This window comes from Poromitra crassiceps (genome assembly GCF_964638095.1).
Source record: "Poromitra crassiceps genome assembly, chromosome: 1".
Lineage (NCBI taxonomy): Eukaryota > Metazoa > Chordata > Actinopteri > Beryciformes > Melamphaidae > Poromitra > Poromitra crassiceps.
In genome coordinates this window covers 95,997,530-96,014,220 of record NC_139623.1, presented here as the reverse complement: position 1 = coordinate 96,014,220, position 16,691 = coordinate 95,997,530, and the positions used below count along the sequence as shown (strand labels likewise).

Sequence of the window (16,691 nt, the reverse complement as noted above, 5' to 3'; positions counted from 1 at the left end):
TAAACAATTAGCAAACCTACAATTTCTCAAATGGACTTACTTGCATTTGAAACACTTCAATTGGGGAAGTATTTGGGCCTCCCCCAAAAATAAAATTACTGCAGTTACTTTAGTGGCTAGTACCAGCATACACGTACAGCAATAACTTGCTCAGGGTGTTGTTGCAGACATTGTTCAGCCCTGCCACCCTCTTTACCGGGAAACTGGGCTGCTCTGGCCCCCCAAATACTTTAAAGTCACTCAAGGCATGAGCTGTTTCCACCAGAGACCTCTCTTTAACCCTTTGATGCATAAAGCAGCTTCTTGAGAGTCAGTTGCAAAACAGCCTCTGTGGAGCTTGTTAGGGCTTCAGCATCCTGCTCAAGGACATGTCAGCAGAGCTGCCATCTCAGGGGGCTTGAACCATGGTGCTCCAGTGTGAAGGGAGCTTCTCTAATCTCAGCTGCCACAACATGCATTTCACACTTAGGGATAAGTTTGACGATTTAGGACCGGAGGTATTTCGAAGATATTTTGACATACACCATTTGGACTCATCATGAGGCCTAGCAAATTAGCAATGGGAGTTCACCGTTTCATCTGACTGAGAGTTACTACAAGTACTACAGATATGTTTGTAACACAAATTATATATACTGTAGCTCCAAAATTGCCAAACGTTTCCTTTAAAGATCAAATTTAGATATTCATCTGTAGAAAGGATTGATGTTGAAATCTTTGTGAAGCTGCAAAGTGTTTCCCATAGGAAGCATTACATTCAAAAGCAAATGTAGGGCAATGATTAAATACTCATTTCTCTATACCTCAATACTGTACAGTATGACTTTCAGAAGTACAATCCCACATTAAATCTTAACCAGTTACTCATATAATTACCATGTGTATCGATATACAGTAAATGGATATCCATGATTCAGTGTCCATGAGACCTGCTGCAGACATAGCCCTCAAATAATGTTTAACATTATTATTATTATTATTATTATTATTACATTTATAAAGATCAGGGTAATTTTGACTTTTCAAAAGGTGAAGAACATAACCCCAGATTAGCCCGTGAACATGTCTCTTAGAAATGCCTTTAATTATTACTATTATTTATTTATTTATTATTATTATTATTATTATTATTATTATTATTGTTGTTATCTTCAAACAACTACCATTGCAAGACTTTTTGACCATGTGTATGCTTGTCAATATGATATGACATGAAGTTTTTTAATTATTATTATTATTTTAAAGTATTCTTAAATTCTAATTGTTAAAGTAGAATTAGAATTAGTGCTGTTGGATCATTTTGTCCCACTGGGTGGCATTGTTTTACTCTTTTTTGAACACTTCTCATCCCCTCCTCACTGGTGGTTAGTCTTGTCAGACCCATGAGAGTTCTTATGTTACCCAATCAGCCTAACGACCCCAACACCAGGCTCCTGCAAGTCAGGGCCATGAGAGTGGGAGGGTCGTCACAAAAGCTAAAATCTTATCAGATGGGGGTCCATGATCGAATTTGTGTGAGTTTAGGGGTCCACGACATGAAAAGGTTTGGGAACCACATCTAATCAGATCAAACAACCATCTACTGTATGCTTCAGCCTTCAGTTTCAACAGACTGTAAGGAAAGATAAGCAACATAAGAATATAAGGTGCTGATTTTAATGAATATGCATGTTGGTTACAAATATACATTTGTAAATAAATGACTGTGAACATAAAGAATACAAAATAAAACAAGGGTACAGTCTTAAACCTACAGAAGACTTTATGCAATCATTCTGTTTTAACAGATGATATTTAAAATATTAAAAAAGTAATTGGTCCAAATAACTAATATGAAAGGTCCTCAAAGCTACTGTTGGCCACTATTCATTTTACGGGATTTGACCAAAATAACATAACTCCATTTGTCCCAGCATGAGCTCTTTATGCAAATCATAAGCAGAGCAGAAAAAAAAGCAGTACCCGGTCTCTTTTCATCAACAATATCTGCAGCATAGTGAACGTCCTCAGCTATCTGCAACATCGTGAATGTCCTCAGGTAACCAACTTCAGCAAATTATCCTGGGTGTCTTGCAAGGATACAGCTTCCTTCTTTGGCAACGTTTTGGAGATTCTCCCAGTTCCCCTGCATTTAAAATAGAAAATGTTATTTTGGATACATCTGTGTTTTCCCTCTTCTACTGTACTGTTGCTTCTTCCTTGCCTAAACCATAATGATGGGTTTTCATACCTCCTCAATATGCCAGGTCACACTGTATACCAGTTCATATTTTCTATTGATTTATTAAATTTGCTGTTTTAATTTTTGGACACATAAGCCCAGCAAATTTAGGAATACTCATCTCTGGGTCTTACCTGTCCTCCACATCTTGTATTGTGTCGGGTAGGGGTGAGCCAAGTGTTTCTGGTAGAAATATTGCAACCACCCCACTTAGGATTGGAGCTGCTCCATAGATTAAACCTGGTAGCCAAGCTATATAGTCCCCAGTGAGAAGCACCATGGGTGCCACCATGGCCCCTACGCGAGCCGTCATGGACACCCAACCCATGCCATTCTGTCTGTTGAACAAAAAGAAAGCCATACCATAAAAAAACAGGAACGGCCAAACCATAACATTCTTCAGGATCGATGCTCATAGAATATCAATGTCAGTCAATAGAAGTGGAGAGATTAATAATTTAGTGTGTGAAAACATTCATTCTCTTTTGTCTAATTTTCAATAGATTTGAATACAGATGCCCTCAGATGAAATCAATAGTAACCATACCACAGGAAGTCCAAGAGCCTATCAAGTCTCTGAAATTGATTCAGTCCCTATTTTTTTTTCTTCTGTTATTCAAGAAACAATAAGCACAACATCTTTCCTAAAGGTCAGTATCAACAGTCATATCAAACAACCCCAATATATACAACAGGTCATAGAGGCATGTCCCTAAAAGTAGTTAGCTTAAAAATGCTGTCTATCCAATCGAATTGAAAATCACAACCAAACTTCACAATGTGAACCCAAGAATTTACATAGAAACAATTCATTACATCCCTCCTTGTTCTGCTCTTTAGAGAAAAGACTTACCGAATGACGGTTGGGAACAGTTCCCCAGAGTACAGATAGCAGCAGCTGAAGGAGGCAGCAAGGCAACCTTTACCCATCACAGCTAGACAGGTGCGCACAGTGTGTTGGTCTGCACAGTAATGAAACATCTATCTCAGACCACTCCACCGCTGCAGCAGTATAACACTATAGTGGTATGGTAATCATACTGTGTGCTGTGTAGTCTTCACTGGTATCATACATACCAGAGGGCACCAGCAGGTTGGTTAGAATAGTGACTCCAGACAGGATGAGTGCACCACTTTGTGAAAGCCGCCGCCCAACAAAACTCATAGACACAGTGACGACTACTTTAGCAGGGATATCAACCGCTCCGAAGATCACTTGGATTAAGTAGATGTCCACTCCAAACTTTTGCAGATCCATGGCAAGACCATAGTAGGCAAAACTGGTTGATAACCTATAATTAGGAACATACAGATGTTACTCATTTAGTTTTGCAGTACTGCTGCCACAGTGGGACTTTTATTATGCAGGGAGCTTTTATTAAGGACAAAGAAAACATTTAAATAACCAAAGCCCCCACGTGTACCTGTGAAACTAAATGGGTAACATCTGTATCAAAGCTATTTATGGTGTAATGTGATACATACTAAATGAGTAACATCTGTATCAAAGCTATTTATGGTGTAATTTGATACACTAGGCATCTCGCGCGCTACGTGCGCTCGATTCCTAGGCTCACCGGCTGTGCGGCCTCGCCTGTCCTGCAGTTCGCATACGCAGCTCGGCCGCTGCGCGGCCTCACAGCTCAGCTGTTTCGTGGCCTATGGTGTCATTTGATACATACAGAGTAACATCTGTATCAAAGCAATTTATGGTGTCATTTTATACATACTACTACTAAACTCTCCCATAGTACAGTTCATCGTCACTGAGTTCTAGCACAAAAGCAGGGAATCTACCAGACAGCACTGAGACAGATGGTCATCTTCCTCATGGTGGGGGTGCGGAGCAGGTCCAAGATGGAGTAGTTTCCCTTTGAACAGGACATCTCTTTCTTCATGGACTCCTGCAGCATCTATACAGGAAGACAGATCATTGTCAGTCCAAATTCATTTTTAGACATAACTGTGTACGCAGATAGCTGTTGCGATGACAGAAACACACACTGCACCGCCTTACTTCAATGTCAATTTTATCTCCTTCTTCATGGCGTCCATTCACCCTGGCCACATATTTAAGGGCTTTAACGGCTTGCTCAGACTTATTGTTCAGGACTAACCATCTGGCAGATTCAAGAAACCACCTGTAAGACAAATTTGCTTAGTTCTTTAAGACTCTGACTTTTTAAATTCAAATAATCTTACATTACGCAAGCTGCTAGAAAACTGCTTTGTGTTTGTGTTTGTTTTGGTAACGCAACTTTTCAGTGAAGTTCAGTGCTCAACAAACATCTCACCATGCGTAGAGGAAGGAGACATAGTAGGGCAAAGACACAGCCAAGGTTAACCACCTCCAGTCCCGAATGAAGTAGGCTACAGCTGCCAGGAACAACTGTCCCAATGTGTAACAGTAACCTGTCCCTGTGCCCACCACTGTTCGCACACGAGTGGGAATCCACTCCACAACTTGATATGAGAGAATCACAGAACAAGAGATATTTCAGAGGTCTTCATATTGTTTATTACTGTGACTGTAGCATGTGTTGGGATTAGCTGATTGGCCTATTGACCTAATTCCAATGAGGGGCGTAGTGGGGGTGGGGGACGGGGAAGGGGGGGGGGGGGGGTTGGTAAACACCCAAGTAAACTCAGGGGCCCTTTACACGAGGACAGTTTCTGAAAGAAACGACACAATAGCGTTTCCTTCACACCTTTTCCTTCACACCTTCTCCCTGTTTACATGAGCGCTGTTGAATTTTTAAAACGCCGTAATGTACATGCCAGGTCGCTAGGTGGCAGTGTGATCACCTTATTCTTTGCCCATACAAGGACGCTTACTGCATGACGTAATTTCGCTTTAAACGCGGAAGTAGAGTACACTTTCCGCAGTCATTTAGACTTGCCAAAAAGCTTTTTTCAAGCTAAAAAAAACCCCAAAACTGTTAAAGTTTTAATATTTGTCGGGTGAGAATGTAACATATATGTGACCAGTTTATCAGAATAACGCCTATTGGAAATCTTTAACGAGCAGCGAGGACCGGGAGCGCTGACTGTGATCTGTCACCCTACTGCTACTGGCAGTGAGAAAACACTGTCGACGTGCTTTGTAACTATAACGTTAAATGCCGACCGGGTACAGCCATCGGCTCCTCGCAGCAGTAACGTTATGAACATGTAACTGAAGTTGGCCGCAGTGTAGCTTAATTCTGAATGTTGCCAAACTTAATTCATACTGACGTTTTATTTGGTTGCCAACTCGCGCACGGCATCGCGTGTGTCGCCTGTGCAGGCACGTCAGAGTTTCTGAAATGTGCCGTTCCAAAGTGATTACATGGAGCGCTCAGCGGGGAGCGTCACCAAGAATTTCACTCTGGAGGGTGGTTTTAAAATGTGTCGTTTCCTAAGCGCGAATTCGCCGTCGTCGTCTAAAAGGGAGGCACTAACGATAAAATAATTCCCCGTTTCCATAGGAAACCGTCCTCGTGTAAAGTGCCCCTCAGTGTACCCACCTGTATGAAATAAGGCTGAGAGTTTACCAATCTATTTTCAGATCAACTGTATCAATCAATAAGGGGAGGAACACCTTGAGGGAATTTCTTCAAATTTGGGTCAAACATTCACTTGGCCTCAAGGATAAACTGATTAGATTTTGGTGGTCAAAGGTCAAATTCAAGGTCACTGTGACCACATGTCCATCCGCTCCATCAAGGAAGGGGGGTGGGGCTAGGTAAAAGTGGCCATAGGTATGGATAGGCAGGCCATAGAGAGTTTGGATTCGAGGGGTGGCTAGGGAGAGTGGCTAGGGGGTGTGGTCAGGGTAAGGGTGGGGCTAGGGAAAAGAGGCCATAGCTAGGGATAGGAAGGTCATAGAGAGTCGGGGTTCAAGGGGTGGGTAGAGAGAGTGGCTAGGGGGATTTGGTTGGTGGGAGGGGGGTGTGATCAGTAAGGGGCAGTGTTGGGGGTAACTCATTACAAAAGTAATATATTACATGTAATATATTACTTTTAGCAGTAACTCAGTAATATAACTTATTACCAATAGGATTTCAGTAATATTATACCAGTTACTTTGTCAAGTAACAAGTTACAAATTGAGTTACATTTTCCTACTCAAATTGTGTGTGTTTTATGCAAGTAACTAACCTTGCTTGCAAGATGGATAACCTCGCGAGATCAAAAGAGATTCTCTCGACGTAATCCATCTTGTCATGCACAGGCAGTTAGGATGATTGGCCGAACCATGCCGGCTCGACGAATCAGCGGCAGCCTTAGGCGGGCTTTCTGTGTGTAGTGAGTACATGGTCTTTGTAGTTCTTTTCACTCGTCAACATGGCTGCCGCCGCGGAAGTGACAGGCAGTCTGAATGAAATTGAATGTAACGTTCCCAATTCTATGTATTAAATTCTAAAAAACGACCCTCAACATTTGGGAAGGCTAAGCCACACTTCTAGTTCGTTATAATCTAACGTCATGCTTCGAAGGCGACTTTACGACGATGAGGACGGTGAGAACTCAATCATAGACTACCACGGAGATCTCTTACAGGCACAGGCACAGGCACCTTCCTCCGGTCGCAAACGTGACGTCAGAGGCATGGCGATCTGATTGGTTGAAGCTAACACGCACCAGCGTTGATAGACAGATGAGTCATCCAATCACCTGCCAAGTAGCTTGGAAAAAGTGCCCGCCTCCGTCAGCGCGTTGGATTACTGCATTGCCAGATGGACTGGTTTAGTGAAACGTAATGTGAAGCTAACCATCCATCTGGCAGCGTCAGGTTAGCAAATAACCACTATAGATGACAATATCAAAGGAAAAGGATAATGTTTAGAATGTTGGACCGTTTACAGACACTGACTTCAAGACGGTTTAAATTATTTTTCAGGATGGTTCTGGGGCAGCGATGTCATTCTGCTACTGCAGTTTTTCTGTTGAAAGTAATGCAAAAGTAGTGTAATAAGTGACAAGTTACTCTACACAGACAGTAATATTGTAAAGTAACTTTCAAATGAAAGTAACTAGTAATATGTAGTATATTACATTTTGAAAGTAATTTGCCCAACACTGGCAGGGCTAGGGAAAAATGTGCCATAGCTAGGGATAGGAATGAAGGTCGTAGAGAGTCGGGGTTCAAGGGGTGGGTAGGGGGGTAGCTGGGGGGATGTGGGTGGTTTAGGGGTAGGGGGGTAGCTGGGGGGATGTGGGTGGTTTAGGGGTAGGGGGGTAGCTGGGGGGATGTGGGTGGTTTAGGGGTAGGGGTAGGGGTAGGGGTAGGATAATTTCCTATGTTGACAACTATTAGCTATGTTGTTGAGGTATCCCCAAACATTGCCTAAAGTGCCATAATGCTGAATGGCCACACCACTGCACCGTGGGCTTCAAGGTATTTGTGCTTGTCTGAGTCTGGGCAGCCATGCATGTAGACTGCTTGTTGGCGGAGGTATACAACCGCAAGCCGGTTATTTCTAGTTCACAATACTGTACAATGCTGACTGCTGTCCCTCCCACTAACTTACTGAGGGAGAAGGTGTTGAGCCCCATGCCAGACAGAGCCATGCCACAAGCAAACCGGAACAGGCAGAAGAGGGAGAAGCGGGTAGAGAAGGCAGCACAGGTCCCCCCCACTGCCATGAGCAGGTTAGCGATTAGCAGACAATATCGGCGGCCATATCTAGGAGCCAGGTGCATTTGTAAAGTCAGGTTAGAGCGGTCATATTAATGATAATTGCTGTCACAATATATTTGGACTGTTACATAACATGAACAAGCTGGGACCTGCAGAACCTGCACCAACAAAATAAAATAAATTCTACTTGTCAAAGATGCAACAGAAAATGTAAAAAAAGAAAGAAGTAATAGTGATACATGGCTGTTTTATAAATAACATAGGCCTACTCTAAATGTAAAAACAGTAGTATCTTGGATGTTACCTGTCTGACAGACTTCCAAAGACAAGAGCTCCCACAAGCACACCTCCCATGTAGATGGTCTGTCCCATCTCCTTCAAAGGGCGCTGATCACACACCAAATGCCACTGACACCAAATTAAATAGAAAAGACAAAAGAAGGAAACCGAACATTTAAACGCCTGCACCGTGTCAAATGATGACTCCAAAGCTTTGAAGGGAGAAAAAAAATACGCATAATAGTCCTACGTCGGATATTATTGTGGTAGTCATCTCAGTCATATTGTATGACCATCCATCTGTGCATCCTTGCAGGTCAATATCCAAACCATCCTCAGCGTCTCTCTCCCCCTCTGGGCTGGAGGTCCCGTTCTTATCCAGGAGGTGCCACTGTGGAGCAACGTAACGCTGGCACCTCTCCAGCTTCCCGCTCTTGTCTAGAGGCACTGTGATCAGCAGTGCATCCTGTGGGCTCAGCAGGGGGCCAGACAGGTTCCTGTGTGCGCTGCAGTAGTGAGGGGGCACACTGGCCACAAAGTTCTGCAGCAGGTTGTGACTGGCCATCATGAGGACCGGCATGCAGAGGAGGGAGACATGCATGACCTGGAAGCGGCCCGTGCTGCCCACCTGCTCCAGGAGGTCACCAAAAGCCATAGCAGCGTACAAGCAGATGTCACCAGGGAGACTTGATACTAACGTCACTAGATCCTATATCCTGTTGTGCTCAGGTCCCTTTCAAACACTGCAGAGTTCCAGGGGATGAAAACAACGTATGTTGTTCTAATGGCGATGGATTTCTGATAAACACCTGTGAAAACATTGAGGCAAACACATTAAATGCAAGAGCTGTCTAACGAGCATATTTCCATCATGCATTTATAGTTTTTTTTAAGTAATTTCCATATTTGATAGACTTACCTGCTGGAATATTCCTCTCTCATGATATAAAAATGTACAAAAAAGGAAGAGAAGAAGGCTGGCTCACAAAGTGCAACACTTTCAGAAAAAGAAGCAAAACATCATAGCATCCATGCAAAGTGCTTTAGCAAAGTTCCAGCCAAGCCGAGGTTTTGAAAAAGAAGCAAAGGTGGTCTTTTGCTGGAGCGAGTAATCAGCTCTCAAATTCCAAAGGCTTTTCTGCACTTTGGATTGTTGTTGTAATACCTCTTGGTCTTAGCAGCTCGTTTCATTAGCAGTTTGTTTCATTGAGCACTGAGGTAGAATGTGAGTCCTTGCTGCGAAGCAATAGTGCCTGGTTTGAAGTCTTTCAGTGCAAATGAACTCTGACATCAACACCATGCACATAAGTACACTAGACTTGTTCTCCCTTTGGATGAAGAGATACTCCCACTCTTTCTTGGTTACTCAGTATGAAGGACAGGGTGGTAGGGCAGTGTGTGTGAGTGTGTGTGTGTGTGTGTGTGTGTGTGTGTGTGTGTGTGTGTGTGTGTGTGTGTGTGTGTGTGTGTGTGTGTGTGTGTGTGTGTGTGTGTGTGTGTGTGTGAGAGAGAGAAAGAGAGGGGGGAAGGTAATTTTATTTTGTGTGTCTCAATTAACAACCTTTTTCAATATTTTGGAAATATTATTTGTCTGTTTTTGTTTTCCATGCCAATTTTCAAAATAGTCTACCTCATAACAGGACAAGCGCACCATTTAAGCGGTTCTGTCCATGTTTGTATCCACCAACATGGCTTGGTTTATTGGTTGACTAATAAACAGAGAACAGAGACAAATAAGCCACTGAGAGGAAAGACAAAGACAATGATTAAGCATTTGTGATGTAGTGAGATGCTGACCAATATTCAACCACTGGTGCACTGGCGCCTTTCTGTTGACTTGTTCTTATCTGCTGTCACCTTACGTTGTAAAACAGATTTTGTGGTCAATGAGTGACCATGCAATGTCTGGCCCACAGTCTCCTTCATGAACTCACTTAATGTTTGAAATTTGGAGTGGAGTGATTCAGCAAGCTCTTGGCACTCTGAAAGGAAAAGACTAATCGTCACATTAAGAGGGAATCATAATGACAGCTGGGGTGGGGGGGGGGGAGTAAAAACAATCAAATAGTTTTCAACTATTTCATACACGTTATCCAAATCATAATTATAAGCATTAGGCCTACATGTGTACTGTACATTCCTTTGTATGGGGATGCTGGAGAACATGTGCCTAAAATAGAATGGCTTTAGCCTGTTTTTGTCCTGGTGATTGGTCTTGAGGAATGTGTGCTGCCTGTGTAAGGACCAGCATGAGATGTCAGGCCCAATGAAGCTGCAGGTGCAACGAGAGTCAAGCAAAGCAACCTTTCTTTTTTCTCACACGGCAATCACGAAAACATTGTTCCATTCTACTCCTTCAGGTTATTTTGGAACTTGGGAGCCACAAAGTAAGGCATGCATACAGGAAACATCCAGAATATGGGAAACAAGCATTTTTTTTAAGTCACAGTGAATGATAACCTTGATCCCAGGCATTTAAACTGTTTCTATGCTGATGGAAATCGTCTCTGGGTGACCATACCAAAAACGATGTGAACCATTCTCTGTCTTGGTCGCTAAATCTCAGCTCTCAACGCATTGGAGACTTGCAGGAGATTCGGAAGAGAAATAGTGGTTTCCTTTACTATTAAAACTATGAAAATAAACATAAACATAAATAAATAAAATAAAACAATGAAAGTTTCTCAAAAAAGAAGGGTCACATTCTTCCAAGAGATCTTCGGAGAGATGTAGAATCATACGTTGACGTTCTTTATTTCAGCCGGTATCCAGAGCGGTTTGATACTTGATGCATGCAAGTTTGGACTTTAGACCAATAAGACTCTATGACATATATTCTGTAAATTGGACTTATCTTAATGCACCAGTTAACCCTCAGTAAAACACAGCAGTCATGTGGGCAACAGTGACCTACATGTTCTGTTACAAGCAAAGCAAAGAGATAAAACCTGTACCCTTGTGTGTCAGTGCACAACCAGGAATGTGACAAGGGGTGATGTTTATGTTTTGATGTGTGTCAGGGGTGAAAGGCTTTACAAATCACAGTTCAATAACTTTAGCTGCTGGGCTACAAGCTGCCAAGCTTGGAAATAGCCAAAGTTACAGCTTCAAAAACTCTTATTTTTAATTGCATAAATTGGACAATACCCATTTTGAATGACAATTTCACCAGTGATGACAAAGTACTTAAACTATTAGCATGTTTTTTTTTCCTTTCTTTCCCCACCCAAAAATATTTCCAGGGCATCCTGAACTGAAATACAGTATGTAATGTCTTCTTCTTCTTTCGGCTGAGTGGATCATCTGTTTCCATCACTTCATGTCCTGAATCTTCCTCTGTGGTGCCAACCACCTGCATGTTCTCCCTCACCACATCCATAAACCTCCTCTTTGACCTTCCTCTTCTCCTCTTGCCAGGCAGCTCCATGTTCAGCATTCTTCTCCCGACATAACCAGCATCTCTCCTCTGCACGTGTCCAAACCATCTCAATCTGGCCTCTCTCACCTTGTCCCCAAACCGTCCAACATGAGCTGTCCCTCTGATGTACTCATTCCTTATTCTGTCCATCCTCGTCACTCCCAATGAAAATCTTAGCATCTTCAACTCTGCCACCTCCAGCTGTGCCTCCTGTCTTTTCATCAGTGCCACTGCCTCCAAACCATACAACATAGCTGGTCTCACTACCGTCTTGTAGACCTTCCCTTTCACTCTTGCTGAAAACCTTCTGTCCCAAATCCCTTCTGACACTCTTCTCCACCCATCCCATCCTGCCTGCACTCTCTTCTTCACCACTCTTCCGCACTCCCCCTCACTTTGGAAAGTTGACCCCAAGTATTTAAACTCGTCCACCTTCGCCACCTCAACTCCTTGCATCCTCACCATTCCGCTGTCCTTCTCAGACAGGCACATGTATTCCGTCTTGTTCCTACTGACTTTCATTCCTCTTCTCTCCAGTGCATACCTCCACCTCTCCAGGCTCTCCTCAACCTGCTCCCTATTCTCACTACAGATCACAATGTCATCCGCGAACATCATAGTCCATGGAGACTCCTGCCTGGTCTCGTCCGTCAACCTGTCCATCACCATTGCAAACAAGAAAGGTCTCAGAGCCGATCCTTGATGTAATCACACCTCCACCTTGAACCCATCCGTCACTCCGACTGCACACCTCACCGCTGTCACACTGTCCTCATATTCTGCACCACTCTTACATACTTCTCTGCCACTCCTGACTTCAATATACAGTACAGTATGAATAATACAATAATACTATACTACTAATAATATAATATGTAATGTAGGTTTATTATGTTATATTGTATTGTATTGTATTTTATTGTATAGATTAGAGTTAGGTTAGATCAATTTAAATACAATACCCATGAGGCAATTGGACCTGCAGCAAGTAGTAATGGCATACATGGAAGAAAAATACATGAGGCTAGAATACAGAAAATGGTGTAAATCACTAAACCGACAAGTAGAAATGTATGAATGAAAATGTGTGTGTGTGTGTGAGAGAGAGAGAGAGAGAGAGAGAGAGAGCGAGAGAGAGAGGATGTTTGTAGCAACAGAATTTACTGAGACTGTAACATTTCATTAAGTCAATATATAACAAGAGGCATATGGGAGGGAGTATGACAAAAGACTATGTGAAAGATTACATAGCAATAGAGTGTACAGACTCAGCACAATGTGCTCTTGAGTGCCATGTGAGGTGACTAGGCATGTACTGTAGATGTCCATTGAAAGAATTATACCATGTATAGATTTTTACTTCACTAACAAATGTAGCTAATAAAGAATTTTGTATGTGGTTTAATTTGCTGGATTGTTTAATATGGCTGAAGAAAACCATTGCAGAGGATTGCATGCAGGTCAGGTCCTCATTAATTATCTCCGCCCGAGGCGAAGCCGGGGGGAGATAATGTGTGTGTATTATTATTATCATCATGTCTGTCATAAATAACTGATTCTCGAGTGACTGATGTCTCCTCACTGGGTTGTGATTTTATTATGACATCATCAGTGTCTGTCATAAATAACTGATGACATCACAATTCTCAAGTCACATCACTGATCTCTATCATTGCTGATGCTGTCACAATGGCTCTGTGAGAAGGCCTTAAACATTGCTGTAGTGCCCCCCTACCTGGCGGGGGTCTGCACTCTACTGAGTGCGTGCACTTTTTCTAGTTAAATTACTACTTTAAATTAAACTGGAAGAAAAAGGAAGCCAAGAAGGAACCCTGCAGGTTGAGCTTCACTTCTTGCTCTGATCTTACAATGGACATGTGCATATAACCTACTGTACCGATACGCCTGCTATAGACTAAACATTTATGTGAGGTTTTTGTTTCAACCACAGGACTAAAAATCTTGATACAGATCATCTTAAAAACAATCATGGTTGTCTATCATTTTATGTTGGCCATGTGTGTGCTGAATAAAAGTACCTGAAACTGTTATGTATTTAAGACAAAATTTATTCAGAATGGGTCTGAGTGGAAATACAAGAGTTTATATTTTTGAATAAAAAAAATATCACCAGTAAACTGCACAAAACCCACCACAGCTCTTCTGTCCACTTCCATGGGAGCAAATTAGCCATTACTAACAATAACTAGAGCTTTCCCATTAACCCCAGGCTTTAACTTGGCTATTGTGGGCGTGAGCTTGGCCAATCCAAGAGTGTGTATGAGGCAATGTAGTTATGCAAGCAACAATCCAAACTAAAGCCGGTGGACATGATGGGGCTGATTGTCACCAAACACAGATCTATTGGCATGGAAGGATTGGGTGTGAGCTGTTGGGCGGAGGGATTGTTTAATGGCTAACAATGTCATCGGGGGCAGGGATCTTCTCCAGGGAGGGCTCCATACCCCAGATCTCATGAGCGTACTGGGCAATGGTGCGGTCACTGGAGAACTTGCCACATCCGGCAATGTTGTAGATCACCTTCTTGGTCCATTCCTTGGGGTTCTGATGCGAAGAGGAGAAAGGTTGATAAGAAATTGATAAGAGCCTTCTTATTGCCTCAGACTCCACCTTCATAATGATCTCATAAACTTTCGGTACATACATGAGAATGACCTTTACACCCAGAGCGTCCTCACAAAGTCCTGTGTACCTACCTTGTACAGAGCATTGACTTTCTCCTGGCTTTTAATGTAGTCTTCATAGTCAGCAAACGTCTTGTATCTGTGCAGAAAATACTGCAGTTTACTTACTGAAGAAATGCAAAGTGATGCAGGGAAGATATGTCAACATTTCATTTTATAAACATGACAGGTGCACACTTCTGGCTAGAAGACTTGTACTCCTTAAATGGAAAGACAAGTTTCCTCCAACTTTCAATCACTGGGTCAGAGATCTTATGTATCATCTAACCCTAGAAAAAATCTGATACGCTACAAGGGGTTGTGCTCTCGACTTTTATACCATCTGGCAGCCAGTCCTGGACCAGGTAGATAAAATGGACGCTTCAAGCTTTTCAAATGTATAGATTTACCCCCCCCCCCTCTCTCTCATATTTATTTTCATTCATCTGTTTTTGTTGTTGTTGTTGTTGTTTTTTGTTTTTTTGTTTTTCTTTCTTTTCTTTTTTATGTGTCTTTGTGTACTGATATACTGTGATGTATGACATGATGTATGTGGTGTAATAGGCTAGGGGTTCTCATGGGATGGGTTTTTGTTTAAAAGTGTCAAGTGTATTTAAATCTGTATTTTGTATGATATACAGAAAACTAATAAAACTTTGAAAAAAAAAAAAAAACATGACAGGTGCACCTTTGTGTGTGTGTGTGTGTGTGTGTGTGTCTGTGTGTGTGTGTGTGTGTGTGTGTGTGTGTGTGTGTGTGTGCGTGTGCATGCACGTGTTGATGTTGTTTGTTTGTATGTATGTACTGTATGTATGTATGTATGTATGTATGTTTGTATGTATGTATGTATGTATGTATGTATGTATGTATGTATGTATGTATGTTGTGGTGTGCAGTATGTGTGCAGAGTTTGTTTGTGTACATGCACGTGTGTGAGATTTGTTCATTATAATATTCCAGCTAACACTCCTAATAATTGATTGGATTTATATAGCGCCTTTCTAGATACTCAAAGTGCTTCACATATCAAGGGAGGGAGGGGAGGGAACTCAACTCATCCACCACCGATGTGTAGCACCCACCTGGGTCCTGATGTTGTTGTAGTCAATGAAAATCACAGAGAGGGGTTCATCCTAGAGGTTGGCTGTACCTTTGACCACAGCCTAGAGGAGGCCTTTCTGACCAAGATGTTAAAGTATCAACAGCTGAAGTAGACCATTTCGCAGCTGGGCTACAGTTGTAAGTTTTTAGTTTTCATATTTGGTAGCCAGGGTCATGTTTACAAACTGGTTGTGAGAGGCCTCCAGATGGCTGGACTACCTAAGAGAAGGGCCAAACAGGGTGTCCACCCGCTATGCCGACCACCCGCAATGCCGACCTTAGGTTTAGGCGTGGGGGGTGGGAGAGGTTAGGTTTTGGGTTAGGGTCTGGGGGAGGTTAGGTTTAGGCATGGGGGGAGGTTAGGTTTGGCGTGGGGGCTGGGAGAGGTTAGGTTTTGGGTTAGGGTCTGGGGGAGGTTAGGTTTAGGCATGGGGGGAGGTTAGGTTTGGCATGGGGGCTGGGAGAGGTTAGCTCCACCGACACGCTGCACGCCGCCTCGCTCAGCTGGTTCTGCTTGTGGGCTATCGGCATTGCGGCCTGTCGGTACATAGACGCGGCACCCCAAACAGCTAGCAAGGTATTGCTCAGTCTCTGCTATTATTGGTAGCCACTCAATATGGAGAAGGCGTTGCTTTTTGTATCCTTGAAGTGGATACTAACCAAGCTTCAGTTCTCCATGGCTTTGGCGTATGGTGTGTTTGGCCACTAAATGGGTGAGTTATCCACCTTATTTCTAGCTGCCATGATGGTTAGTTGTTTATAACGTGACTATATTTATAACGTACTCCAGTTTCCGGTTTATAATTCGGGTCTGAATACAGCCGAGTATAACAAAGGAAATGGCAAGCTGCAACAATCAAGTCACGTTAAACCGGACCTTGTACCCATAATTATTTTACAGTGGGGCATTCAAAAATAAGGTGGATTTAAAAATGCACCCTCTGTACAGTTGTTATGAAAGATTAAATTACCTAGGGGATGTCTTTACCTGTCATGGTGCATCGTTTGCCTCAGTTTGTTCGTGTTTGATGTGTCTTTACCTGTCATGTGTAACAGTCACTTTGGTTGCAATTACATGTTGGTCCCCTGTCTGGCGCTCCTTGTTATTGTATTGGCTTTACGGCAACAACTTACTTTACGTCTCACTTCTCCAGTCTGCCTCCATGCAAGACGCAAGTCAGACTCTTCTCTGTGACAACTTGGGGTGTGCGAACTACTCTGTATTTGAGCATCTACATGTGTGTAGAAACATAGCGCCGTAGAGACCAGGCTTAAAATAGGGTCAAATAAAAAACAGTCTGTGTGAAATCCCACAACTGCCGTGGTTTGAGTCTGTCATGTTAGCTGGCTATCCAGGAGGCTAAC

The 16,691-nt window shown here is 42.7% G+C and overlaps 2 protein-coding genes across 2 annotated transcripts in view; both read right to left on the bottom strand.

Moving 5' to 3' along the window:
• Positions 1 to 2,034: 2,034 nt before the first annotated feature.
• slc22a6l (solute carrier family 22 member 6, like) lies at positions 2,035 to 8,778 on the bottom strand (the record flags this gene model as incomplete). Its single annotated transcript, XM_083636590.1, has 10 exons — positions 2,035 to 2,125; positions 2,356 to 2,559; positions 3,075 to 3,183; positions 3,299 to 3,513; positions 4,019 to 4,134; positions 4,239 to 4,362; positions 4,516 to 4,684; positions 7,735 to 7,889; positions 8,149 to 8,252; positions 8,374 to 8,778. 10 exons carry the CDS (start codon positions 8,776 to 8,778, stop codon positions 2,035 to 2,037), a joined length of 1,692 nt encoding a protein of 563 aa, XP_083492716.1.
• A 4,901-nt stretch (positions 8,779 to 13,679) lies between these two features.
• Positions 13,680 to 16,691, bottom strand: part of LOC310782441 (glycogen phosphorylase, muscle form) — a gene marked incomplete at its 5' end in the record, with an annotated part of 35,824 nt that continues 32,812 nt past the window's right edge. The window contains 2 exons of the mRNA XM_083643109.1: positions 13,680 to 14,106; positions 14,259 to 14,325. Coding sequence (XP_083499235.1) covers positions 13,951 to 14,106; positions 14,259 to 14,325 — 223 coding nt within the window. The 3' untranslated portion in view covers positions 13,680 to 13,950. The remainder of the gene's footprint in view (positions 14,107 to 14,258; positions 14,326 to 16,691) is intronic.